Genomic DNA, 26,001 nt, shown 5'->3' on the forward strand with positions numbered 1-26,001 from the left:
TCCGCCCGCCGCCCGCGCAGCGCCGAGCACTCGGGCGGAAGGAGCAGACACAGACAGGCGGCAAAAAACCAAACCCCGTTCATTAAATAACGGTTATTAAAAAAAAAAAAAAAAGGAGAGCCAAACCACCTTGGCCCCGCTGCCCCCCCCCCCCAATTTTTGGTTTTACATTTTTTTTTTGGCTTTTTCTTACAAAATTAAATTAAAAAAGAAAAGGGCCTCCACCGCGGGGCGAGGCCGGGGTCGGGGGGAGCGGCCGGGGGGCCGGCGGCTAGTGGAGGGGCGCGGGGTCGGCCATGGGCATGGTGTGCAGCACCTCGTCGAGCAGCTGCAGGGCCCGGTGCAGGTGCACCTCGATCCAGCACGGCGTGTGCTTGATGCTCTGCCGCGGGTAGTCGGGCCCCCAGCCCTTGACGAAGCTCAGCCGCAGGATGCAGAGGCGCCGCAGGTCGTCCACGCCGATCCCCGCCGCCGCCGACAGCCCTGCCGCGGAGGGAGCGGGGGAGTGTGTGTGTTGGGGGGGGACGCGGCTGTGGGCGGGGGACCCAGGCGTCCTGCCCCCCCCCCCACCTCTCCAAACACCCCCCCGCCGTGCTGCTCACCGACAGCGGGCGCGATGCCGCCCACCGAGCCGGGTCCCGGGATGTTGCCGGCCACGGCGGCGGCTTGAGCGGCGGCGGCCGCCTGGGCCGTGGCCGCTTGCTGCTGCATCTGGCGGTGGCACTGGCGCAGGTCGAACACCTGGGGACGAAGCGGGGAGGGGGGGCAGCCCTGAGCCGGGCAGCCCCCCTTTGGCACTGAGCGGGGAGGGGAACGGGGACGCCCTCACCTTGATGTAGGCGCCGGGGTAGATCTTGTGCACGGCGTCGCCGGGCGCCCGCCCGGCCTCGCGGTCCAGGTAGTAGCTCTGCACGAAGACGGCGTGGTCGCTCAGGCAGCGCATCCACACGTCGCCCTCGCCGCGGCACTCCAGCTGCACGCCCTTCCCGATGTGCAGCCTGCCGGCGATGGACGGACAGAAGGACGGACGGGACGGGACGTCACCCCGGCGTCGCTGCCCCCCTGCAGCCCCCATCTGCCCCGTGCACCCCCCCCGCCTCCCCGTTTCCCTCCCTCCGCCCCCTGCACCCCGATCTGCCCTTGCTTGCCCCCCCGCAACCCCTCTTTGCCCCAACATCCCCCATCCGCCCTGCTTTTGCCCCCCCGCAACCCCATCTGCCCCCTCTAACCCCCCTCTGCCCCGTGCACCACTCCTGCACCCCCCCATTCACTCCTGCATCCCCGTCCACCCTCTGCATCTGCACTGAGCACCCCTCTTCTGCTCTGTGCTTCACTCCCGCACCTCCCGTTTGCCTCGAGCATCCCCTATCCGCCCCTGCACCCCCATCCGCCCCCTGCATCCCCCACCAGCCCCCTGCTTCTGCCCCATCCATCCCCTGCTTTTGCCCCCTGCAGCCCATCTGCCCCCTGCAGCCCCTGCCTGTTCCCTGGACCCCCCTTTGCCCTCTGCATCCATCCACCCCCTGCTTCTGCCCCCTGCATCCTCCATCCACCCCCTGCAGCCCCCAACTGCCCCCCGCATCCCCAAACCACCCCCTGCAGCCCCCATCCACCCCCTGCTTTTGCCCTCTGCAGCCCCATCTGCCCCCTGGACCCCCCTTCGCCCCCTGCAGCCCCCCTCGGCCCCCCGTCCCTGCCCCCCAGGCCCGCTCCGGCCGCCCCACCGGGCCCGCTCGCTGGCGTCGGTGCGGTGCACGTTGGAGAGCTGGCCCAGGCAGAAGCGGTCGCCCCCTGAGGGGTCCACGTAGCCGTCCACGGTCACCACGGGGCAGCTGGACGGCACCTTGAAGATCTCGCCCACCTGCACGTCCATCTCGAAGTAGGCGATGGAGCACCAAAACTCGGGCCCTGGGGAGGCCGGGGTTGGGGGGGGTCAGTGCACTGGCAGCTGCAGGAGTGGGGACAGCTGCCGGGGCTTGGTGGGGGGGGCAACAGCCGGAGTTGGGGGGCACTTACCGGGGTGGGTGGACACCGGCTGCGGGTAGGGCCCGGCGCTATGGTGGGGGGGCCCTGGGGTCGGAGCAGAGCGGCGTTAGCGCTGCAACGGGGCTGGGGGGGCCGGGACCTGCCCCCACCGCGCGGGGGGGAGCGGCTCCCGGGCCCCCCAGCCGGCGTGCGTGACGGCATCACCCCCCCTCATCCCCAAACCTACAGTAGTGGTTGGGGTGGTGGAGCGGGGGCTGCGGGTGGCTCCGGGCGCCGGGCTGCGGCGGGGGGGCCCCCAGGCCGGGCGCGTAGACGGCCGCCGCGCCGCCGCCGGTCCAGCTGGCCGGCGAACCTGGGTGGGGGGCAGAGAGGGTGGCGGGAGCGGTGTGGGGACCCCCGGGAGGGAGGTGGGGGGTGCGTTGGGGAAGGGGGGGGGCGGCCCCGGTACTCACTGCGGCAGGGCGGCTTGGGGCAGCCGTTGTGCGGGGGGGGCTGCGCCGGGGGGCAGGCGAGCGGCAGCAGCCCCTGGCCGGGGGGCAGCGAGAGCAGGGAGCCGCCGGGGGCCGCTGCGGGGTGGTGGGGGGGGGGCAGAGCGGGGGGGGCGGCTCAGCCCGGCCCCCCACGCCCTGCCCCAGGGGGGACACTGGGGGCCGCGCGGGGCTCACCTGGGGGCGACATGGGCAGCGCGGGGTAGAGGCCGGCGGGGGCGCGGGGGGAGGCGGGCAGCTGCAGGGGGGGCAGCGGCGGGCGGTAGGGCTCGGCGGGGGGCAGGCGCGGCGCCCGCTTGGCCCCCTGCTCCCGGCCGGGCGGCACCTCCATCTGCACACAGTCATGGACAAACTCCTCCTTCACCAGGCGCGTGGGGGGCACTGGGGGGGGGACACCGGAGACCATGGCGGGCGCGGGGAGCCGCTGGGGGCCGGGCCGGCGGCTCCGGGGATGCTCCGCGCCCGGCTCTCACCTGCGCTCGGGATGCTCAGACCTGCCGGGAGGGAGAGACGGGGGGCTGAGGGGGCCGCCCCGCGGCGCCGGGGCGCCCCGGGGGTCCCCGCGGCGGCGGCTCACCGATGCCCGGGGACACCACGCGCTCGTAGTGGTAGGGGTTGACGCAGACGCTGTCGTACTTGAGGTCGAAGGCGAACTGGCAGAACTTGACGTGCTTCAGCTCGTTTTTGTGCAGGTCGGGCCAGCGCCAGAGCCGGGCGTAGATGACGTGCGGGAAGCCCTTGCGGCCGGCCACCTGCGGGGACGGAGGCGGGCACCGGGCGGCCCGGACGCCGGGGCCCTGCCCCACGCGGGGGCACTCGGGCCGGGTTCGGAGCCGGTTTCCCGCGCTGTCCCGAGGGATTTATTGCAGCGCGGGGCCCGGGCCGGCGCCAGCTCCACGCAGCGCCCCCGGGGAGGGGGGGGAGGCTGGCGCCGGGCCGGGCCCCCGCCGCGGCCGGGGGGCTCCCGCCGCGCTTCCCGAGGAGCCGCGCTCGCTCCAGACATAACAACCCCCCGGCTCGGCGGCTGCCAGACAGTGACTCATCCCGGCGAGGGGGGCCGCGCCGCGGGGGCCGGGGACGCCAGCGCGGGGGGGCCGCGGGGCCGGGCAGGGGGCGAAGCCGCCCGGGGCGCCCGAGGGGGGCTCGCGCCTGCCGGGGGTGGCCGCGAGCCCAGACACTGAAGTCAGCGTGGCTCCGGGCCCGGAGCCGCCGTCCCCCTGTCCCCACCCCCCGCAACCCTGGGCGCCCTGCACCCCTCCGAGCCGGACGCCTGGGCCCTCCCCGGCTCTGGGGAGCACGGGAGGCTGCCGGACGCCTGGGCCCTCCCCGGCTCTGGGGAGCACGGGAGGCTGCCGGACGCCGGGGTCCCGGTGCGGCGGGGTTACCTGGAGCCGCCCGTCCAAGGTGCGCTGGATGGTGACACACTTGCTGGGGTGGGCGCCGTTGGTGGTGATGGCGGCGATGAGCGAGTCCAGCTCGTCCTTCTTCTCCTTGAGCTTCTTGACGAGGCTCTCGATGGCCCGCTTGGCGAAGGTCTCGTTCTCCCCGCCCTGCCGGTGGCACATCAGGCTGTGCACGATGCTCAGGCAGGCGTCGCTGCTGGTGGGCGCGCCGAGGGACATGGCGCTGCTGCCCTGCAAGGCACGGCACGGCACGGCCCTGCCCGTCACCTGCGGCGGGGGGCCCGCTGTCCCCCTGCCCTCGCCTGCGCGGGGCGCCACCGTGGCCGGGGGGCCACCGAACGGGGATTAACCACGTTGCAGCGCGGCTGGGCCCGCGGCGGGCTGGCGGCAGCTGGAGGGGGCGCAGCCCTGCGCGACGCCTGGGAGGCTGGGGGTGTCCCCAGGGCTCCCCGTGCCCTGCAGCGCGTCCCCAGCCCTCTGCCGGCCCCCGGCTCCAAGGGCAGCAGAGCGAGCCTGGCCCGGAGCCGGGAGCTTGCAGGGATGATGATCAAAGGCACGCGAGTGTGCAAGGGTGCGTGCACACCACTTACGTTACCAGTTGTGTGTGCGTGCACCATACGGCAGTGCATCCACACCAGCCGTGCGAGGGGAGCGTGCCTGCGTGTGCGCAGCGTGCGGCAGGGCATGCACACCAGTTGTGCGAGGGGAGCGTGCCTGTGTGCGCAGTGTGCGGCAGGGCATGCACACCAGTTGTGCGAGGGGAGCGTGCCTGTGTGCGCAGCGTGTGACCGTGCATCCACACCAGCCGTGCGAGGGGAGCGTGCCTGCGTGTGCGCAGCGTGCGGCAGGGCATGCACACCAGTTGTGCGAGGGGAGCGTGCCTGCGTGCGCAGCGTGTGACGGTGCATCCACACCAGCCGTGCGAGGGGAGCGTGCCTGCGTGTGCGCAGCGTGCGGCAGGGCATGCACACCAGTTGTGCGAGGGGAGCGTGCCTGCATGCGCAGCGTGTGACCGTGCATCCACACCAGCCGTGCGAGGGGAGCGTGCCTGCGTGTGCGCAGCGTGCAGCAGGGCATGCACACCAGTTGTGCAAGGGGAGCGTGCCTGCGTGTGCGCAGCGTGTGACGGTGCACGCACAGGCAGCGGGTGTGACAGCCACACGCTCAGCGCTGGCGGCCCAGCTCGCTGCAGCCAGCGTGGGGGGGGCCCAGACTAAACAGAGCCGCGAGCTGCTGGCGCCGCTCCTTAACCCCTCGCTGCCTCGGCCTCTCCGCGACGTCTCCCCTTCCTGCCTGCCCGTGCACGTGCCAAGCGCCGCGGGCACAGGCGCGTGCCGGCGCCCTGCGAGCATCCTGCTGCCCCGGGCCGGTGCCGGCGGGACACGCGGCTCCCTCCGCGCCTGGCTCCGGGGCCGTTTCCCCGCGGTGGCGGCGGTGGCAGCTGGCCCCGGCTCCGAGTGGCGGGCGGACGCAACGCTCAGGGCCTGGGAAAATCCTTGGGCCGGCGGCAGACACAACAAACCGTTAACCCCTGCTCAGCTCATCTGCGTGACGGGACCCGGCCGCGTTTGCACCCGGGGCCGGGGGGGACCAGGTGCCCCCCAGCCCACACGCGGCCCCGGGAGCCTCTTCTTGCAGCCAGGAAACGCACAGCTCCCGCGGCTTGTGCGAGCAGCGGTGCGGGAGCCGACGGCCGCGGTGGCCTCAGCCCCTTGCCGGACCCCGCGGAGCCGGGAGCAAGGATGCGGCATGGGGGAAACAGAGGCACGGAGAAGTCGAGGACGTCCCGGCCGGGATGGGGGCACGCTCACGAACCGGGCTCGCTTTGAGGCCAAAGCGAAAGCTGGCGGGTAGCGGGACCAGCCGCCGGCCTCGGTCTCCGGTTCGCGCAGCGGGACGATGCCCGGTGAACGGGGGCCGGAGGCAGCTTCTCACCGGCTCCAGCCCGAAGCCCCGGGGCACCCGCCGGGCTCCCGGAGGAGACGTCTGTCCGGCGGCGGCCAGGAGGAAAGGCCCAGCGCCCCGCCGCCGGCTCCCGCGCCCTCCGGCCCCGGCAAACCGGAGGGACGACCAGGCGCCTCGGTGGGAAGCGGCGTTTCCGCGCCACCCGGCCGCGGAGGGAGCTGTCAGGCGGGGATTTCACCGCCCCGCGCACCCGGGGCCCGGCTGGCAGGACCCCCCCGGCCCGGGGTTTCAGCGGAGGAGGAGGAGGGAGGGAGGGATGCTTCGGCCAAGGCGGGAGCCAGCGGGCCTTCCCCGCCGCCTCGGCTCCCGCGACGTCCCCCAGGAGCGGCCGGAGCGGGGCTCTTCCCCCTCTTTTAGGGGGCAGCGGCGGAGAGGGGCCCGGCGGCCGCGGTGGGCCCCGGTGCCGGCGCTCGGGGAGAGCGGGGAAACGAGGCGAGTTTCCTTCCTCTTGAGCGGGGAGACGGCGGCTGGGCGGAAGGGGCCGGGGGCGCCGCGCCGGCCGGGGGAGGCCGCGCACGGGCCCCCTCCGGGGCCGGGGGGGGGTTGGGGGCCGGGGGGGCGGGAAGGCGGCAGGAGCTAACGGCCCGCCTGCACCGGGGCCGCGCCGGCTACTCACCTCCGCCGCCCGGCTCGCCTCACTCGGGGCCCGGCTGCCGGCGCATCTCCTCCGGCTGCCGCGGCCCGCCCCGCTCCCGCTCCTGCCCGCAGCCCTCGCCCCCGGCCGGGCCGAGCCGAGCCGAGCCGAGCCGAGCCGCGCCCCCGCCGCTGCTCCCGCCGCCGCCGCCGCTTCCCAACTTGTTTGCTACAATAACAAAAGGAGAAGCCGGAGCGCGTGAGGCGCTGGCGCGCCGCAGCCAATGGGAGGCGCCGTGACAGGCAGCAGCCTCGCCGCCAGCCAATAGCGGCCGCGCTAGCAGGGCGGGCGGGGGCTGCCGCTCCCCCGCCCCCCCCCTCCCCGGCCGGGCTCGGCGGCGGCGGGGCCGGAGCGGGGCGGCGGGCGGCGCCTCGGCGCTGGCAGCGCCGCCGCCCCGGGCTGCCCCGGCGCCTTCCCGGGCTGCCTTCCCCCGGCCCGGCGCCGGCTCGCCGCCCAGCCGGCCCCGCCCGCCCGCTCCGCCGCTTTCCCCGCTGCAGCGGGCGGCCCGGCGCCCTCCGGCGGCCGCGCGCTTGAGCTTCGGCGCTCCGTGACCGCCCCACGCACTTTCCTCACCTCTCCTTTCCCTGCGTTTTTAACCACCACGTTTCTTTCGCCTGGGTTTTCCCAAGCGCTTAAAGCTGTAAGACGTGCCTGGGGAAGGATAATTCGGGAAAGAGACCAGAATAGAGTGGTTTTCTCAAAGCGATAAGAGGTAGTCCAGGAAAACACAGGCAAGTAGCAGTAGCTCAGGGTCTTTACCATGGAGTAGGGAACAGTGTTGTCACAAAGCTGGACACACCAGCACACCGAGCAGATACCGGTTTGCAGACAGAAGTAAGAGCAGCTTCAGGGCCGAGTTCAGCGTTCCCTTACCCCTTAATAATTTCCTGATAACGTTGGGAAGTTCCACAGTTCAGCTCAAGCAGCAGATGTTTAAAGCAGTGTTTAAAAGTATCTCGTAAGTTTTTGGTTAAGAGGATGAAAAGCTCAGATGGCACCAGAAGCTCTCCCTGCCTTTTCAGATAGGGCCATTTAGTAGAACAGCCCCTCAGAGCTCAGTTGCCGGGAACGTGACCTGCGCTTTTACCTACCGATCTGCATCGGGGGCAGGAGAGGGCGAGGAAAGGAGCGTGTCTGCGCGGCCGACCTCGCTGCCAGCTAGAGCAGTTACAATACCCAGACGCAAGGGGTTGTCCAGAGGGAGCGAGCAGCTATCCACCAGTCCTTTGTACCGTATTCCCTGTGCCAGGGGCAGCAGACAAGCCATATCCTGCCTGCGGAGGCTGTGAAGCAGCAAGGGCTGACCACTCCCACCCCGAGAACCGAGGTTTCGTGTTGCAGCCTGGCTCTGCCGCCTCCCAGCCAGCGCAGATGAAGGCAGATTAGGGACTGCTCTGTTCCGGAGCACATTCCAAAGAGCGGTTGTGATGTCTCGTCTCGCAGGGGAGGATACAAGCTTACTGGCTTCCTTTCGCCCCCTATAAAGCAGATTTATCCCAGGGCACCAGATCAGACATGAGCAGCAAAAGGCCCTACTTATCATCTGCAGCATTTCAAGGAGAGGAGGGGGGGGAAAAGAAAGCCCAGAGTCCATGTCATTTTTATAATTTCTCCTTTGTTACAACAAACCAGAAATACAAGATTCCATTGAAACTGGAACAGTTCACAGAATGGCTGAACTTAAAACTTCAGGACAGGGGGAGGAGCAGACCCCTTCTCAACTTCCCAAACCAATCTGGGTTAAGTGCACACAGAGTTGGTCTGATTTGTAGACTCAGTTTTGGTTATGCTGAAAGGTAACAGCATTCATTAACAAATGAAATTTGGACCCCGTGTTTTAAAGAGACAGTTCTACCATGATTTTCTTTCACAGGTGTAATTTTATGTTCCTGCTTCCAATTCCTTTAAATAAACATTTGTTCTTTTCCAGATCAGTATACAGAAGCCACTGGTGCCCTCCATTCAAAACATGATACAACAGAAATTCAAACTTTATCTAAAACAAAAACAAAAAAAGAAACAAACCAAAAAAGCCTTCACTCTGAAAGTCCTCTGCACTACTTATTAACAGAATGCTAGCTATCAACAGAGAGGAACTTTTGGTACGAAACAAGAAGCTTGGCAATGTCTACAGGAGCACTACACCTAAAACTTAACTGTTAGTCCTGCTGGGAGGAGTTTTGGTAGGCTTGCTTCAGGAGGGTCAAAACAAAACTGCAGGTGTAGAACTTGACCATTCAGTCACACTAAGGGACAACCCCTATCCCAAAACGTAACCATGAAGTGTAATAGGCACAAACATGTGATCCCACACCTTATATTCAGCACCAATGAGCACTTCACCTAAAGCAGCACAGACTGCGGCATACATGCAGTATTTCCCCTTCAGGGGCACTAAAAGGACCTTAGTAACCAGTGCTGCCTGGTTGGAGCACTGGACACATGCCAGCATTGATGTCAGTGGATTAACTGCAACAGATCTGTCACATCCATGCTTGGAGTAGTTAGGGAAAAAATATAAAAAAAGAAATAATCAGAAGTTTCATACAACACATAGTATCAGAATGTTAGAGGAACACACTAAAGTCTGATCTCTTGGTAGAACAGGGCTGCTCCCTATTCCTGCGGGTCCTTCCAGCATGAATCAGGGTTTCCATTTTTAGCTTATGGGTATTGACATACACACTAACTCTGACAACAGTCTCTGAGAACAACCTTCAGTCATTTGTTTCTGGGTCTGTCTGAGCCATGTAAGCATCCAGCTCCGCATCGAGGTGTCCTTTTGTTTTAGACATATAAGCATCTAATTGGTTGTCCAGCTGCTCCTTGGTCAACGCAGGACGTGCTGATCCTCTTCCTCGTCCTCTGCCTCTGCCACGACCTCCAAAGCCCCCTCTTCCCCGGCCTGCCATGCCACGACCTTACAGTGAGACAAGATGACAGTTATATACTACATCACACAGAGCCTCAGGGTCTGGCACAGCTATATTTCTCCAGAAGAGCTACAGCGGTCGCTCCTCAGCGCCTAGACAACACCGCGTACTCGTAAGTGCTGCTTCAGCGTCTCTAAACAAAAGTCACATGCAGCAATACTTCAGAAGCTACCCTACAGCCTGCCTCCAACACCTGGGCCAGTGCAGTTTTTGCCGAGTTAAAGTTGCTCTCCAGGCTGCTTCTGTTTCAATCTAGAAACACAAATGGACATTTGATCCACAACTATCTGCTCTGCTCTCAGCTCATGCTACCATCTCATCTGCTTGTTTTCCATTTCCTCCTACACTCTGCATGCTTTTTCCTTCCAGGCACCTCGTGATCCAATGCCTTCAGACCCGTGGGACAGGTACAAGTTTTTGGCAAAGCGGCAATGCTATTGACTATGACAAGCAAACTTTTACTACAGGCAAATACCTCAAATCTAGAGCCAGTTCCTACTTCTGAAGTAGGATAGCAAGAGACCACATTGAGGAGTATTCATTCATCAGGCTAGTAAATGCAACTAAAGCTGCAAACCAAAACTGTCAAGGGAGAGGCAGGTTCCTGAAGATTGTTTGCTGCAACTCCTAGAAACATTTAGCCAGAGTCACATGACTTTTGCTTAACAGAAAGCGCATTTGGCTAATGTTCTAAACAAACATCTGTGCAAAGCATTAACAAGCCTAGCATCAACAGCTGCCTCCTGTACTTCCTCCTGTACACCCAGCTTACTCTGATCCTTTCTGTGTTGTGGTTGATAGGAAAGAGTTTATTTACCCAAGACTTGATTCAGTTTCAGACTTCCCATTTAAGTTCGTTGATATGAAGCATCACTGAGGAAGCTGCTCACCAGCCTGTAGGGGTTCAGGTTTTCTCCTCTTAATAGTTTTCCCCATCACTCACTAGTTACTTTAAAAGCCTTATGGCTTTACATAAGCTAGACGACATTTACTCTTTCAAATGTGAAAGGACAACGCAGTCGTCTTCATGAAAATACTTTTTGCCTCTACTACTATTTAAAGCATCACACAGCTACAGTGCTATCTGCAGGCATGGACAACTTCAGTGATACTCCTCAAAACCCCTCTGGCAACAGTGAAACAGTCAAGGATCTCATTTAGGCACAAGACTTGCTAAAATGTTTCAGAAAAGGAAGCCTTCCTTTAGTACTACACTGTACAGCGCTTCAAGAATGGAGGAGTTTTAAGTTTACATGCATGTACTTACATATGCCCTCCTGAAACATGAAAATAAGAATGAAAACTTATTACCACTTACTCAGCAACAATGTCCCCGCTCCTTTAGTTTGTGCACACTAACCTCTGCCACCGAGTCCTCCACGGCCCATGGCTCCTCTGCCCAGACCACCTCTTCCAGGGCCACCACGACCTCTAATGCCACCTCTTCTCAGGCCCATCCTTGGGGATATACCACGTCCTCCCCGAAGCAGGCTCTGACCTTCAACAGAGTAAGGGAACTCAAGTCAGGCAAAGAAATTCGTTTTAACACCGAGCAAGACGTTATACTAAGCAGTGCTTCAGAGGCAACAGAACCAGAGTCAAGCAGTTGAAAAAAGACGACAGACAGTATTAGGTATTACTGTCTGACACATGAGCAACTAAAATTCAGCTACTGTGCTGACCTCTACAGTACTGACCTCTGAGTGGGATTCCTCCTCTCAGTAGGGCTCTTGCTCCACGCCCACCACGCATGGCTCCTCGGGGCAAGCCTCTCTGCCCCATAGATATTCCTCTTCCTCCCATGGCTCCACGAGCAAGCGGTCCTGCTGGCCGGCCTAATCGTGCCTGAATGTTACTTTTACCGAGGCGCTGCTTTAAGCTCTTCTGGAATAGAAGATTTTTAAGGAACAGGAAAGTCATGCAGCAATCTCAGACTTATAATGTAAACAGCATAGCAAGAAGTATCACAGATCAGCAATAAGCCTGGGCGCATGTATAAACACAGGGTCACCACCTCTCCACAATATACTCAAGCCTCAAAAGGAAGACAGTCAAACTCGCTTAGGGAGGGATAATTTGTGGAGGTCAGAGAACAAAGACCTTTCCTGGAAGCGAGCATTTGCATGGAGACAAGAAGTTGCAACTTAAAAGGAAGTATTTCTCTCCATTTTTAGCAGTGCTACTCAGTCCACATCAAAGCAGACACTTAATCCATAAGGCAGCCCAATAATCCTTTTTACTGGAAGGCTATAGTATCAGTGATTAGTTCACGTAAACTCCCGAGACAGAAAGTAACTACCACCCCTACTGCAGAACAAGCCGAACCTACCTCTCCAGAGGAAGTGACATCTGTGCAGCCACATGCCGTGAACGCCACCCCCAGTGACCTATTGCCGCAATCCTTTCCTGGCTAGGCTTCCACAAAGACTAATGGACAGCTAGGAACCGCATGAACTGTCCCACGTTTTAAAGAGAAAACTCTACACAAGAGAAAGTCATCCTCACCAAAGCAACAGCATAATGATCTTTGCTTCTACAGCTTTTACGGCGGAGTTTATTGCGTCCTGTACGTCCAGCCACCACAGGCTCCGTTGCACAGGTAGAGCTGGCTTACCTTGGGACAGTGTAGCTGCTCCTGTAATCAGCTGCCTGAACCAGAACTGCTGCAGGGATACCTCAACTGCCAATTTAAATCTCGGCATGTTAACATACACTGGTACCACCCATCTGGTCTGTCTTTTTATGGCAGGCTATCGTTTCTGTTGCAGCTGCTGAACCCCACGAAGAGCTTCCCCTGAAGCACGCGGGAACCTTTACGATTGTCTCCAGAACAAGAGCCCTTGGTTCAAAGAAGTTAAGGCAAAGCAGATCAGTCTTTGACCACAGGTTCCAAGACTCACTTAAACTGACTGTGTTGGACAGCTTTACAAGCCTAGCTGACTCAAGTCTGTGGACAGCTGAACTGCTTCCTCCAAGAGCAGTATCTTCTGTAGCTGTAATAAGATTTCAGTTCACTGCCTCGGAGCTTAGACGTTCATTCACTTTTCCAACAGCTGCAGCAGTCTAAGATGTCAGCATCTCTTTTGCCCGGCTTAGCTGTCAGGACGGAACTGGAAAGTACGCGTATGTTCCAGATCCAGTTCTTAGTTTACATCACTTACCATAGCAGTTTAAGATAAGCTGCTGGACTCTGCACTGAAAGAGCATAAGAGCGCTTGCCTTTCTGCTCTACTAGAGGTGCAGAGAGCGGTAGCATCTTGGTCTGCCCCAGCTAATAAGTAAACGCCATGTCTAGAACCACAGTAAGTATAAAAGCTTTTAGATAAAAAACCACAGCAGGCCTATTTCAACAAATACGCACACAGATGTGCATGATGCAGAACATAAACCCACGATGCTAGCACAAGCAGTGCTCCACAGCAGTTTGAAGAAGTACTTTTCTGAAGCACAGGTGGCCCATCATTGAAATCAACGCTCCCCTATGCTTCTGCATGTACCACACCCAAAGGCACCAAAAAAGCTCCCGGTGATACCAAGTATATTACTTGTAGAAAAACAAATCGCGCACCACATCAACTTCCAAAGCACCTTGCAATCTTCAAGGAACAACCCAGCATTAACTGGATTTCCAGATTTCCCCACAAAGCCCTTCCATAGCCCTCCCTTGCAAACGGGTAGAAGTCGGGGCAGCGTTTAATCCTAGAAGATCACGACAATACATCCACGCCAGATGTACAAATGAAACAGGTAGCAGAGCTAAGCCAAAAGATTAGTTCTTTCCTGTTCTTCCATGGCACCTCAATTTAGCAAGCAGTCACTTTACATTATAAATCCAGTTTCACTTACTACCTGCGACATTCTTAAGGTTTCAATAGATTTTCTTTTTTAAAGAGAAAAGCGTTTAGACTATCCATTTACACAGCTTTTGTTTACAAGCTCTCTAAGGATAACTGGCACCACTCTCTGGTTTTCCAACGCAAGTCTCAAAAGATCTCAGAATGCAGTTACGTTCCTCTTTATCACAGAGTGGGTCCCCAACGCTAGCACGTGTGGCCAACTTCAGTATTCCAGCTATTTGATGAAGCTTCTCAACTAAGAACCTTCCAGGGCTTTCTCCTGGGTGTGCTAGATAACGCAGAGAATTGTATTTACCTACTACTGTAGTCAAGTCATGCAGTGCTGCCATTTAAACGCCGTACACAGCTGTGTACCACTCCCCTGCAGGTTTCCATTTGCACCTTACACATACATTTTCAGCTAATCTTTCCAGCTTCTCCATTTAAACAGAAGCTTTACAACGGGCAACAATCCTTTTAGTCTCACAATGAACAAACTCTAGTAACACTGAATAGCTGTCTCTTCTGCACATTATTTTTTGATTTCTGCTGCAGCACAGTTCTGCCCACCTCAACGCTCTCCCCGCTACCTTCCCTAAGTGCAGAGCTACGGTTAAGCACATCGCGTACTGCAGAGAAATCAAAGGCTTTGTTCTACAGACAAAAGCCAATTTGAGGACCACACAGTAACCTGCAGCGCTAATCACCAAAATGTGAAATGATAAAACACTTTTATATAAGGAGAACGTTACTCTATTCCTTAAGCGAGTCCTGAATTCTAGTATGTGCATGCAATCAAAATGAGAGTTTGTTCATCTGGTCCTTGCAGCCAGCTGTTATCAAGGGAGTGCACCAAGAGAGGGGGGTGTTGGGGATAGGACTATCCAGTCGAGGCTGGTTGCTAAGTACTGGAAACAACCTGCAGCAATTTTAACTGCAGCTAGATTGAGAGATGAAGCACTCAGCAGATCCAGAAACCCAGAATGAGAACCTTTCTCTGAAAAAATAGAGAGGAGATATGAACAGCCAGCACAAAAATTATTAACTCAGTAATATTAACCAATAAGTTACAAAGCATTACTTAAGTGAAACAAAAATGGGATTTTCAGTTAGCCCCTTCTATGCCTCTCATCTTTAACTTTCGGGGACATTTTTCAAAATCCATCGTATCCTGAAAAGCCATCAGCTGGCGACAGGCATCATCAACTGGCTGCACTAGAATATCATACTTTCTCTCACCTGTTTAAGTTTCAAAGCAGCCTGGACAGAAGGTCTATTCTCCATCTGCTGGGCCAGTCTTCTGTTTCTGGCACTGGCTAGCTGCTGCTGCTGCTGCATGGTAGCTCGAATATTCACTGGCATCGGCTGTTTGTTCTTCAGCATGTTAGTAAAGCTTCAAGGTCGAATAAAATGGGTGTTTAAATAAAGCTTTATTACACACATTTATTGGCATTTCATGGTTCTCAAGATTGGATCTCCAGATCCCATGAACCTTATGTAAAGAGTGGTACTTAGGTCACGTCATATGTGAGTTACGTATTCCTTGTTTTCCACAAATGTGCAAGAACTGGAAACTTAGAAATGATGTTGTGTATTAATTCAGAAGTGGTAAAGGTTTAGTTTACCGATTTTAGAAATGGAAGAAGGAATGAAAACAAGCAATAAGCAGAGATGACCATGACAGATGGAAGAGGACATTGCACAGAAGTAGAAAAGCCAACTGAAATCTGACTGCAAAAGCCAAAATAACCTCACGGAGTTGAGAAAATTCTCTAAAGACTCAACCCCAGAAGACAGCTTTATAAAAGACTTTGCCCTGAGAACAGACTGGTATGCCTCCAGCACACCACAGAAACGGTGCCACAAGAAACACCACCATCTGAGTGTAGTCATTTATAGAAAACGGTTTATCTAGCACTTTCCTTGACGCATGAGGAACCTTCTGCCTTTAAGAGCTATATGGCCTAGAACATACAACAAGATGGTAAGCTTCCTTAGCAGCAACCCATCAGCTTTCTACTGTGTCCTAGGAGTTACCAGGACAGCAAAATAAAGCACTACAGAATGAGTAGTATGGACTGACCAAACAGCAACAGGCCAGCAAGCATTCACTGCACCTCACTATTCCTCTTCTCCAGGAGGCAAGCCAAGCACTGGTTCAGACTAAGTCTCGCTGCAGCACTTGCTGGAACAGGAACTGCATACAAATGGTTCATTTCTCCCTGGCCTAATGCTATTAACGTGGTTAATCCAAGAGCGATTAGCGAGAAGGTGAAACATAACTGAAGCATTGCTGTTAGTTGTCACTGCAGAACCACAAAAGCGTAATGGCATGGAAAAGCAGGAGGATATTCAGCAGAAGAAATAAAGAACTCAGCACCAAGAAAAGAGAGAGATGGAGATGGAGCAAAGCATTTGCCTCTTACAAGGCCCAAAACGTTGTTAAAGGGCCTTTGGGCTTGTTTAATGGCCTGCTGCCTGCCTCTTACAGGCCAGACCACATGCACGTGTGTCTGCCTTGGACAAAGCAGCAAGCCTACTGCAGCTTAGGTAACATGCTACCATGCTGCAGTGTCAACTATATAAATGTAAAAACATGTGGAAGAAAAAGGGAGGGTGCGAGGTTTCTCTTTTTTGTCATAACACATCCCACCATACTTATGTGTTGAATAGTTTAATTTTAACTGCTACGGATAAATTTCTCCAGAATAATTGCCCTTTTAACCTTGTGTACCACATTTGTTGCAGTTTAAGACAGAGGTGCATAGCCATCTGCTTGTTATAGCGAGGTTAAAACAGGGCAGAAACCACGTTGGTTTTTGGAAACCAGACAGTGATAATTAAGTAAAAAATTTCTTATGAGCTGAAGCTGCTGTTGGCTTCCTCACCGCTCGTTCAGAGACATCTTGGTGGTGCTCTTTAGCACAACCTTCGGTGCTGACTGTGCAGCCATCTTCAGATCAAGAGAATCTGCAAAACATGAGAGCCTGATTTAAAAAACAGCAGGAGAACTCGCGTTTACGTGGTTAAACATTCAGAAACCTGCATTCCATTCCAGATCCTTTTGTGGAGAGAGCCAAGAACTTGGCAAAAAACACTCTATCTCAAGTTTCCTAGGCCATTGTCATGATGCAGTAAATTTATTAAGCTAGCAAGTTATGCTGGCTCATCCCTTACTAAATAGTCTTCTTTTCAGAAAGGGAAGATTTGCCATTGGTAGGAGTAATGCTGCAGAAACATAGTCCATCAGCAGCCAGGACGGCACCCAAACATCTTGTTTGGTACTGCACCTAGTGACACTTCTACAGCTTCTAAGCAGTTAGTATCAATAAAACAGAAAATGGGGTTTCCATCTTAGAGAGGCATACCACACACTCGGTAATACCAAAAAAAAAAAACCCACACACCCCAAAGCTTATTCAAAGACTGCTTTTTCCTACAGAAGACCTACATACTTTCAAAATATTAAGGTCACATTCCCTCTTACTACCCTAGGATTGCCACAGCTGGGCTGCACAGGGGTAACCTATATATGTTTGCGCAGTTACTTCAGCTTTCGAGTATGTGATACTCTAACAGGCAGCTCACCAGCACTCACAATGCGGCTCTCTAATATGAAACCTCATCACATTGCTCATGAGAGCAGCTAAAGGGATTTAAACCCAGCTGTTATTATCTTTGGATCACAGCTCAGGCCTGAGAGCAGTGATGACTACAACTTGAAACGCTAAGGAACACAGCTCAGCCCGCTAACCGTTCGGATCAGTGCCTCATTTTTATGATTAATAACGTATCTAGCGCTTAGGTGACTGGCAAAAGCACTTATCCTCAAGCTACTAGCAACAAATAAGATTTTTACGATGTTCTACAGCCCGCTCAGCTAGAAACGGAGCTAATAATCCGCTGCAGCACTTCCCCCACACCGGGGAGGGGGGGAAAGGTGGTTTCAAAACAGCCTTTTTCCCCCTGCCCACGCAAACTGCACAGAGCAGCTGGCGGGGAACGGCGCTGACAGGAACCCACCGAGCGCCGGGCCCGGGGAGCAGGGCGAGGCCTGGCCCCGCCGGCCCGGCCCAGCCCCGCCCGAGGCGCCTCGCGAGGCCGCCGGGGCCGAGCCCAGGGCAAAGCACCGCACTGACCCCGCAGGCGGCGGGCCCCCACCGCCTGAGGCCACCCCGCGCCTCCCCTCAGCGCCCCCCGCCCCCGGCCAGGCCCGGCGGCTCTCACCGAAGCAGACGGTCGCCAGGTCTCCGGTGGGGGCTGGCCGGACAGCTGACGGGTGGGGTGCGGGGCTCAGCTCCGATCCCCTCCGCCCGCTCCCGCCGCGCTCGAGAGCCAGCGACAAAATGGCGGCAACGACCGCGGCACCTTCCCTCCCTCCCCCAGCAGCCGCGCCGAGCCGGGCAAAATGGCGGCGGCGGGCGGGCAGGGCGGGCAGGGCGCAGGCGCCAAGCGCCGCGCGTGACCACGCCCCCTGCCGGCCGAGCGGGGGTCCGGAGGCGCATGGGGGCGTGGCCTAGGGGAGGGGGCGTGGCCCCGACGGCGGGGCGAGGCCTCCGGGGCGGGGCGTGGACGGGGAGGGGCGGGGCCTCGACGGGGCGGGGCGGGGCCTCGACGGCGGGGCGGGGGGGCGCGGGCGGCGGCGGCGGTGCGCGGTGCTGCGCGGTGCTGCGCGGCCGCCGCCCGCTCCGTCGAGGCTGGATGCCGCTTCCACAGCCCCCCGCGCCCGCAGCACGTGTGGGGCGGGTGTCCCGGCCCGCGCCCCTGCCTCCTCCGCCCCTGGGGGGGGAACAGACCCCGCCGTCGGGCAGAGGGGGTCCCTCAGGGATGTCTGTGCGCACCCTCGGGTCGCCCACGAGCAGGACACAGCTCCGGCCGGCCAGCGCCGCCGCTGCCCCTTGCTTTCTGCTGGGTGCAGCGGGGCGCCGCGCGCCGGCCCCGCCGAGACCCCAGGGGCCGGAGCGGGAGGCCCGGGCCGTGCCGGAGGGGGCGTTCGGGGAGCGCTCCCGCCGGAGCCGCCAAGCCCGGCAGGCGATGGCGCTGCCGGCCCTGCGTGGGGCCCGCCGGGAGGAGGCGGGAACCGGTTCCTCGAGCCCCGTGGGGCGCAGCGCCGCTCGCCTCCGCCGCGACGGCCGGCCGGTCCCGCCCCGCATCCCCGCGCCCCCCCACCCCGGTGCCCGCCATCCACGGCGACCAAGGAGGTGACAGCACGCCGCCGGCTGGGTCGCTGCCTTTATTGCGGAGCCGGATGCCGGCGGGATGCCCCGGGGGGCGAGGGGGGGGCGGGGGGCTCCGCGTTTCGGGGAGGGGGGCCGGCCCGGCTCAGGCGTTCTCCCAGAAGAAGGTGTTGCAGGCCACGGTGAGGGCGGCCACCAGCACCACGTACTCCTGGAAATCCACCTCGCCGTCGCCGTTCTCGTCCAGGTCCTGCATGATCTTCTCCACGGCGCCCGCGTCCTTCTGCGTCTGCGGAGGAAGGGGCAGAGGGCGAGCGCCGGGGCTCGGCAGCCCCCCCGGGCCCGCGCCCGGGTGGCCCCCGGTGCCCGCGCCGGCCCCTACCTCCAGGAAGCAGCCCAGCTCGCTCTGCAGCAGCTCCTTCAGCTCCCTCTTGCTCAGCTTGTACTTGTCGCCCTCCTTGCCCGAGTAGTGGTGGAAGACGTTGATGAGCGTCTCCATGGCCCCCTCCAGCTGCGACGCCATGGCTCCGAATGCGCCCGGCCGCGGCCGCCCGGGCCCGTTAAATAAGCTCCAAGCCCCCTCCCTCCGGGAGGATCCGACACCGCGGCTGGCCGGCCGGCCTGGCACCGCCGGCACGGAGCTGGCGCGGGGGCCAGCCGGCGCGCGGGGCGCCCGCTCCGGCCCCGGCGGCGTTCGCGCCCCGCCGAGGGGGCGTTCCCGGCCCGGCATCCCCCCCCCTTCCCTCCCACCCTGCTTGCACCCCGTGCCCCAAACGGGACGAGCCGGGCGCTGGCGGGAGCGAGGTGCCGGCTGCCGGACGGGGGGAGCCACGGGGGTCGGCTCCCGGGTGGGCGCTGGGGGCCAGAGCCCCCGTCCGTCGGCCCCCCTCGGCCCTCGGCCCCGGCAGCCGGGCCGCCCCGGCCCCGCGGGGTATCCGGTGTCCTCGGAGCCGGGTGGGGGGCCCGGCGGTGGCTATCGGGTGACGCAGCCCCGGCCCCTCGGGGCCGCCCGGCCCCCCCCCGGGCGCAGAAAGGCCTCTTGTTCGATGCAAAAAAAAGAACAAAAGCCCGACTCTCCCGGCGGGGAAGGCTGCTGCGGCCGAGAAACCGGATTCCCGGCTGGCATCAGCGAGGCCGATAATCCCGGCTCTCGTTACGGGCCGGCGGCCGGGTGGCGCGCCGGGGACCGTCCCCGCCGCGGCCTTTCCCGCGCCCCGGCGCGGGAACGGCCCCGGGGGGGGGCACCCGAGCCCCGGGGCACCCCAGGGTGCCGGGCGGCGCTGCCCGTGCCGGGGCCCTGGGCTTTTCGCAAGAGCCGGGTGGTGCCGGGGAATCTTTATCCCAGATTCCAGTCCTCGTTGGGAGCTAATTATATCCTGCTCTCCTCTCCGGCTCGCCTCCCGTTTCCACCGGGCGCGCGCTGCCCTCCGGCCCCCCCGTCCCGTCCCCGCCGTTGTGCAACGCGGCCCGGACCCCGCGCGGCCGGGCGCCCTCTTCCCAAACCGGGAGCCGGGCCGGCGGGCTGGCGCACCCCTCCCAACCGCTTCCAGCTTCCGACTCCCCTGCTCCAACCGGTCGCTCCGGTTGCTGGTGCCGGGGCTGGGCCCCATCTCGCCGCCCCGGCCCACGGCTGGCGGGCGGACGAGGCTCGCGGGGAGCCGGCAGCCCTTTCCCGACGGATCGGCGCGCGGCGGGCTCGGGGGGAACGGCCCCCGGGATGCTCCGCGCCGGCCCCGGGATGCTCCGCTCCGCCGCGGCGCTCCTCCCGGCACCTGCTCCCGCTCGGCCCCCCAAATTCCAGGGCTGGCCCCAAATTCCTGGGGCCGGTGACTCAGCCCAACCCGTCCCGACTCACCCCGGCGCTTCCCGCCGCCCATCCCCGGCCCCTGGCGCGGGGCTCGGCGGAAGTCCCGCTCCGGCCCGGCCCCACGGGGCTGCACGAAACCAATTCCTGCCCCGTGAGCTGGGGCCGCGGACCGCCACGCCGCAAGCGCGCGCGCGGGTGGAGTGAGCGCGTCAGGGCTCAGCGGCACCGGCCCGGTGATGCCCAGGGTCGGATCCCCAAAACGCCCCGTGGGAAAACCGGCTCCCCTGGGAAACCCCAGCCAACCTGGCAGCCCGCCCGGCTTTCCCGACCGATGCCGCCCCGGCGCACCCCGGCCCCCTCCCGGCCCCCTCCCGCTGGCCCCCGCGGGAACGGCCCCGCCGCAGCGGGCACCTGCTCCGGCTCCTGCGCCAGGTGGAAACCGGCCAGGCCGACCGCGTTAAAAATACACCATGATTAAACGCTGGGGCAATTCCCACCCCCTAATTAATTGGGATTAATTAATTTCTACAAAGACCACTATTAATAGGGATGATGTCAGTGGGCAGCTGAGTCACCACTCTCACTCACTGCGGGTCGAGCCCGTCCGGGTCTCGGGGTGCCCCGGGCCGCGGCGCTGCCTTCGCCCCCCCGCCGCGGCCCGCTCCGCGTCGGCGCTGAGCCCGGGCTGCGCTCGGCGCACGTGTGGTTTCACACCCCCACGAAAAACATGCTGGCCTTCGGCTGGTCGCCCCGCCGCGGCCCCGACCCCGGCCCCGACCCCAGCCCGGGCGGGGAGGGAGGAGACCGGGGGACGGCCGTGCGTCCGGCCGCGCGTCCGGCCGCCGCGGGAAACGCCGCGGGAAACGCCACGGGAAACCCTACACCGCGGGCCGGGGACAAAGCGCCGCGCTCTGCCCCGTAAAGCCTCGCCGGGGGCCGCGAGCGGGGTAAGTAGGGACCCCTGTCCCGGCGGGACCCCCCGGCCCCTTCCCGCCACCCCCGGATGGCTCCGGCGCGGGGCGGGCCGGCGGAGCCCCTCACCGAAGCGTTCGGTCCTGAGGGTCTGCGTAGCCCCCCCCCCCCCCCCCCCAGCCCCGGCTAGCATCCTGCTCAGCCCCGCGGAGCCGGCAGGAGCTGGGCTGAGGCCTTGCAGACTCACTGCACCCGGGGCGGGAGGGGTGTCACGAAGCCGCCCTGCACCGGGGCCAGGGCAGAGGGCCCCGGCGGCCACCGAGACGCGCCAGCGGGCAGGAGCGACGAAGTGGGGGGGGGTCACATCACCGGGCCTCCCCGGCGCCCGGGCACGGCTTCGTCGGCCGGCGGGGGGCTCGGGCGTCCCGCCGGCCGCCGCGGGAATCGCCCCGGCTGAGCTGCGCTCCCCGGCCCCGGCGCCCGCCGAACCGCCCGCCGTTCCCACGCGCCGCGCCGGGCTCGGCGGGCAGCAGCGGCCGCGGCCAGGCGGGAGGCGTTTCCCGGCCCCACGCTGGCCCCGGGCCAGGCTCCGAAACGCGCCCCGGCGGCTCCCGCTCGCACCTCCCCGCCGTATAAAACGGCGGCGGCGCGACGCGGCCCCCGCACAGCCCGGCCGGCCCGCCGAGCAGGTAAGCGGCCCCCCCACCCCGCCGCCCCGCGCCGGGCTCCCGCCGGCCCCCCGGGGTGGGGTCGCCCGCTCCCGGCGCCCCCGCCGCCTCGCTCCTGGCCGGGACCTGTCCCGGCTCCGGGACGCGTCCCGGCAGCTCGCCGCATCCCTCCCCGAAAACTCCCGCCGGGGGCCGAGCGCTCAGGCTGGTTTTCTCCCCTCCGCCGGCGCCCAGGACCCCGCGGATCCGTCGGAGAAGGCACCCGCCGCCGAGCAGCTCCCCACCGGCCAGCAGCACCATGGGCCAGTGCAACTGCCGCAAGAAGCGCAAGGTGACCGCGCGGCCGGGGCTCGGGGCGGCGCGCAGCACGCGGCGGCCAGGGCCCCCCGCCCCGGGCTCGCCGCCCCCGGAAAGCTCCGGGAACCGGGCGACTCTCTCCAGCCGGCGCGGCGTCGCCCTTGGGAGCCGAGCCTGCTCCGGCCAACCTCTCCCAGGATCCCCAAGGGCGGAAAGTCTCCTGCTCCCCTCTGCTTTCCCAGGGGAGGCGCGCGGCGGCGTGCCGGCGCTGCTCCGCTCCGCGACGAGGCGCCGAAGATGGCTGGTTTCGGCCCGACCGGCACCTCCTCGCGTGGTTTCCCGGGGCGCGAGACCCGCCGGGCCGAGTGAATCACCGCCCTTCGGCTTCGGCTGATGAGCGCGACGTGCCGGCGCGGGCTCGCCGGCATCGCAGGCAGCCAGCCGGCGGCGGCCCCGTCCCGGCGGGCGCCCGGGCCGTCCCGAGCGCTGACGCCCACCTCCCGCCGCCCCTCGTGCGGAGGTAGAGGAAGAACCAGTCGGGACGGCCGCGGCGCCCCACGCGCCCGGCGGGGAGCGACCGGGGCACGCCGGGGCGGCAGGGCCTGCCGGGGCGAGCGGCGTCGCCGGCAGGAGCAGAGATGGGGGAGACGCATCTGTAGGAGGGACAGCACATCTGGATGGGGCACCACATCTGGATGGGCATTGCACCTGCATGGAGGGGGCACCACATCTGTGTGTGGTATCGCATCTGGATGGAGGGGCAGCACATCTGGATGGGGCACCACATCTGGATGGGCATTGCACCTGCATGGAGGGGCACCACATCTGTGTGTGGTATCGCATCTGGATGGAGGGGCAGCACATCTGGATGGGGCACCACCTCTGGATGGGCATCGCATCTGGATGGAGGGGCACCACATCTGGATGGGGCCACCACATCTCTATGGGGGGGGGCCACCACACCTCGACGGGGCGCATCGCGGCTGCGTGGGGCGCTTTGCAGCTGTGCAGCACATCTGCCCGGGGGGCTGGCACGTCTGCCCGGCGGGTGGGGGCTGCCCGCTCACCCCCTCTCCCCCGCGCAGGACTGCCAGGAGCTCACCGCCGTGGAGCAGGCCATCGAGACCGTCATCAACCAGTTCCACTGCTACGCGGTGAAGGGGCAGAAGGAGTACCTGACGCCCAACGAGCTGCGCGAGCTGGTGGTGCAGAAGCTGCCCCACCTGGGCAAGGTAAAGGCGGGGAGGGGGGCGCGTGGGGGGCGCGGGGGGTCCCGGCTCCCCGCCGTGCCGCTGACGCCTTTTCCGCCCCGCTGCAGTGCGTGGGGCCACTGGATGAGAAGATCGAGTGCTTGGGCGACCCCGACGAGGCCAAGCTGGAGTTCGGCGAGTACTGGGACATGATGGGCGACGCGGCCAAGGGCTGCCGCAGGAAGTAGCGGGCGGCGGGGCCGGGAAGGCGCGCGAGGCCGCCGGCTCCGCGCCCAGAAGCGCCCGAGGCTGCTGGTGCCGGGAAGCCTCCGGTTGCAGGTTGCCGGCCCCGGAGCGGAGCGGCGAGAGGGGCCCGGCTCCGTCCCCGGCGGCCCTTCGACGCCCGGCTCGTCCCCGGCCCCGGAGCCTCCGTCCCCGCGCCGGCGCGCCCCGTCCCGTGCCCAGCCTCGCCACCGGCCGGGAGCCCCGTGCCCGGGTCGGCCGGGACCGGGGCGCGCCTGCTGCCGCCCCCCGGGGAGGGGAGCCCCCCGTCTGCTGGGTTTCGGGGCGCTCCCCTGCCTGCCCCTCACCACGGCCTCCCCGGCTGGCGGGTTGTTACCAGCCTGCGTCCCTTGCAACGATTTTTGTATAAATTAATAAAGGAAAACATTGGAAAAAACAGTCAGGGCTGGGCGGCCTCATTTGTCCTGCTTCGTGCGAGCGGGAGCGGGGGGAGCGTGGAGGGACAGAGGCTGCGGCCATGCCAGCCCTGCGCATCGCTCGCTGCCCGGCTTCCCGGCCACGCTGGCCCCTGCGCGGGGCGCGAGGGTGTGACGGGGTGCTGCGGGTGTGCACAGGGCTCTGCAAGCGTGCATGGTGCTGCGGGTGAGTGCAGGGTGCTGTGGGTGTGCACTGGACTCTGCCAGTGCGCGCGGTGCTGTGGGTGTGTGCGGGATGCTGCAGGTGCGCACAGGACATTGGCAGGGCGCACGGTGCTGTGTGTGAGCAACAGGGTGCTGCAGGTGTGCACAGGACACAGCAAGTGTGCACAGTGCTGTGGGCGTGCCCAGGGTGCTGCGGGGGTGCCTAGGGTGCTGTGGAGGTGCCCAGGACATTGACAGGGTGCAAGGTGCTGCGGGGATGCCCAGGGCACTGCGGGGGTGCACGAGACATTGGCAGGGTGCACGGTGCTGTGGGTGTGCCCAGGGCGCTGTGGGGGTGCCTAGGGTGCTGCAGGGGTGCACAGGACATTGATAGGGTGCACGGTACTGTGGGGGTGCCCAGGGCACTGCGGGGGTGCCCAGGGTGCTGCAGGGTTGCACAGGACATTGATAGGGTGCACAGTGCTGCGGGGGTCCCCAGGGTGCTGCGGGTGTGCACAGGACATCGGCAGGGTGCAAGGTGCTGTGGGTGTGCACAGGGCACTGTGGGGGTGCCTAGGGTGCTGTGGGTGTGCACAGGACATTGGCAGGGTGCAAGGTGCTGCGGGGATGCCCAGGGTGCTGTGGGGGTGCACAGGACATCGGCAGGGTGCACGGTGCTGCAGGGGTGCCCGGGGTGCTGCGGGGGTGCACAGGACATCGGCAGGGTGCCCAGGGCGCTGCAGGGGTGCACAGGACATTGGCAGGGTGCACGGTGCTGCAGGGGTGCACAGGGCGCTGCGGAGGTGCACAGGACATCGGCAGGGCGCCCAGGGTGCTGCGGGGGTGCACAGGGCGCTGCGGAGGTGCACAGGACATCGGCAGGGCGCCCAGGGTGCTGCGGGGGTGCACAGGGCGCTGCGGAGGTGCACAGGACATCGGCAGGGCGCCCAGGGTGCTGCAGGGGTGCACAGGGCACTGCGGGGGTGGACAGGACATTGGCAGGGTGCCCAGGGCGCTGCAGGGGTGCCCGGGGTGCTGCGGGGGTGCACAGGACATCGGCAGGGCGCCCAGGGCGCTGCGGCTGCGCAGGCTGCTGCAGCCCGGCGGGTCCCCTGCGGTGGGGCCGTGCCCTGCCGGCACCCCGCGCCGCCCTGCGGGAGCCCGGGGGAGACCCGGCGCCGGGCTCGGAAAGACCTGGGAGCCGGGAGGCCAACGGCGAGATGCCACGGGGGCCGGGAAAGCCTGGGCTTGCTGTGCCATCGCGGTAAATCAGAAAGCAGTAAATGCCACAAAACGGTGGCTCGCTGGGGTGGAGCAAGGACGCTCCGGCAGCGAGGACGCGGAGGGCAAAGCAAGGGGCTGTGAGGGGGCCGGGGTCCCGCCGGGCGGTCGGCAGAGCGGGCTGCGGGGGCGCTGGGACGGGCACGGGGACGGGGACGGCCGTCCGAGCCCGGCCAGACTGGACTGAAAATAAGGGATGGAAAAGCAGAAGCGCGACGCGGGCTGACGAACCCGACGGCGGGGCCGCGGCAGGGGAGGGCGGCCGCCGCGGCCCACCGGCACGGAGGCTCGGCCACGGGATGCCTCCTGCCTCCTCTCACCTTGGGGTGGATTTCACAAGGAGAATGACTATTTATTGTTCCTGCCTTGGAAATAAATACATGGAAATTAAGCAGAAAGGTGTGGTGTGCACTTAATTGGAGACAGGAAATGTGTCAAATGGTTCCTGCGGTGGGAGGGGGAAAGGGGAGCCCGGATGCCTGGGCTCTCGTCCCCGCTCTGGGCAGGGAGCTCGGTGTGCAATTGGGCCGTGGGAGTGGGGACTCCTGGTCCCCTTTCTGG

General features: G+C 63.1%; 4 protein-coding genes across 7 annotated transcripts; 1 reads left to right on the top strand and 3 right to left on the bottom strand.

The window, feature by feature from the left end:
• Positions 1-14: 14 nt before the first annotated feature.
• Positions 15-6,363, bottom strand: LOC138062970 (mothers against decapentaplegic homolog 4-like). 2 transcript variants are annotated; one of them, XM_068922613.1, is made up of 11 exons: positions 3,860-6,363; positions 3,052-3,226; positions 2,948-2,968; positions 2,652-2,855; positions 2,439-2,552; positions 2,213-2,338; positions 2,017-2,070; positions 1,725-1,908; positions 830-998; positions 603-741; positions 15-483 (listed from the first exon to the last, which is right to left on the bottom strand). In XM_068922613.1, exons 1-11 carry the CDS (start codon positions 4,094-4,096, stop codon positions 272-274), a joined length of 1,635 nt encoding a protein of 544 aa, XP_068778714.1. In that variant the 5' UTR covers positions 4,097-6,363; the 3' UTR covers positions 15-271. The 2 variants fall into 2 exon arrangements, with proteins under 2 accessions (XP_068778714.1, XP_068778715.1); XM_068922614.1 differs by lacking the exon at positions 2,439-2,552 and having other exon boundaries at positions 3,860-6,362.
• Positions 6,364-8,071: 1,708 nt separating this feature from the next.
• Positions 8,072-17,665, bottom strand: CHTOP (chromatin target of PRMT1). Of its 2 annotated transcripts, none has more exons than XM_068922136.1 (6): positions 17,473-17,665; positions 16,134-16,215; positions 14,485-14,638; positions 11,107-11,290; positions 10,770-10,907; positions 8,072-9,396 (listed from the first exon to the last, which is right to left on the bottom strand). In XM_068922136.1, exons 2-6 carry the CDS (start codon positions 16,196-16,198, stop codon positions 9,194-9,196), a joined length of 744 nt encoding a protein of 247 aa, XP_068778237.1. In that variant the 5' UTR covers positions 16,199-16,215; positions 17,473-17,665; the 3' UTR covers positions 8,072-9,193. The 2 variants fall into 2 exon arrangements, with proteins under 2 accessions (XP_068778237.1, XP_068778236.1); XM_068922135.1 differs by having other exon boundaries at positions 11,107-11,293; positions 17,473-17,663.
• Positions 17,666-18,459: 794 nt separating this feature from the next.
• On the bottom strand, positions 18,460-19,102 carry S100A1 (S100 calcium binding protein A1). Its single transcript, XM_068922123.1, has 2 exons — positions 18,805-19,102; positions 18,460-18,711 (listed from the first exon to the last, which is right to left on the bottom strand). The coding sequence occupies exons 1-2, from the start codon at positions 18,943-18,945 to the stop codon at positions 18,568-18,570; spliced, it is 285 nt and encodes a 94-aa protein (XP_068778224.1). The 5' UTR covers positions 18,946-19,102; the 3' UTR covers positions 18,460-18,567.
• Positions 19,103-21,081: 1,979 nt separating this feature from the next.
• LOC138062908 (protein S100-A14-like) lies at positions 21,082-24,760 on the top strand. Of its 2 annotated transcripts, none has more exons than XM_068922185.1 (4): positions 21,082-21,176; positions 22,044-22,140; positions 23,192-23,338; positions 23,425-24,760. In XM_068922185.1, exons 2-4 carry the CDS (start codon positions 22,108-22,110, stop codon positions 23,542-23,544), a joined length of 300 nt encoding a protein of 99 aa, XP_068778286.1. In that variant the 5' UTR covers positions 21,082-21,176; positions 22,044-22,107; the 3' UTR covers positions 23,545-24,760. The 2 variants fall into 2 exon arrangements, with proteins under 2 accessions (XP_068778286.1, XP_068778287.1); XM_068922186.1 differs by lacking the exon at positions 21,082-21,176 and adding an exon at positions 21,765-21,830.
• Positions 24,761-26,001: the final 1,241 nt, after the last annotated feature.

Source organism: Struthio camelus, chromosome 30 (genome assembly GCF_040807025.1).
Source record: "Struthio camelus isolate bStrCam1 chromosome 30, bStrCam1.hap1, whole genome shotgun sequence".
NCBI lineage: Eukaryota > Metazoa > Chordata > Aves > Struthioniformes > Struthionidae > Struthio > Struthio camelus.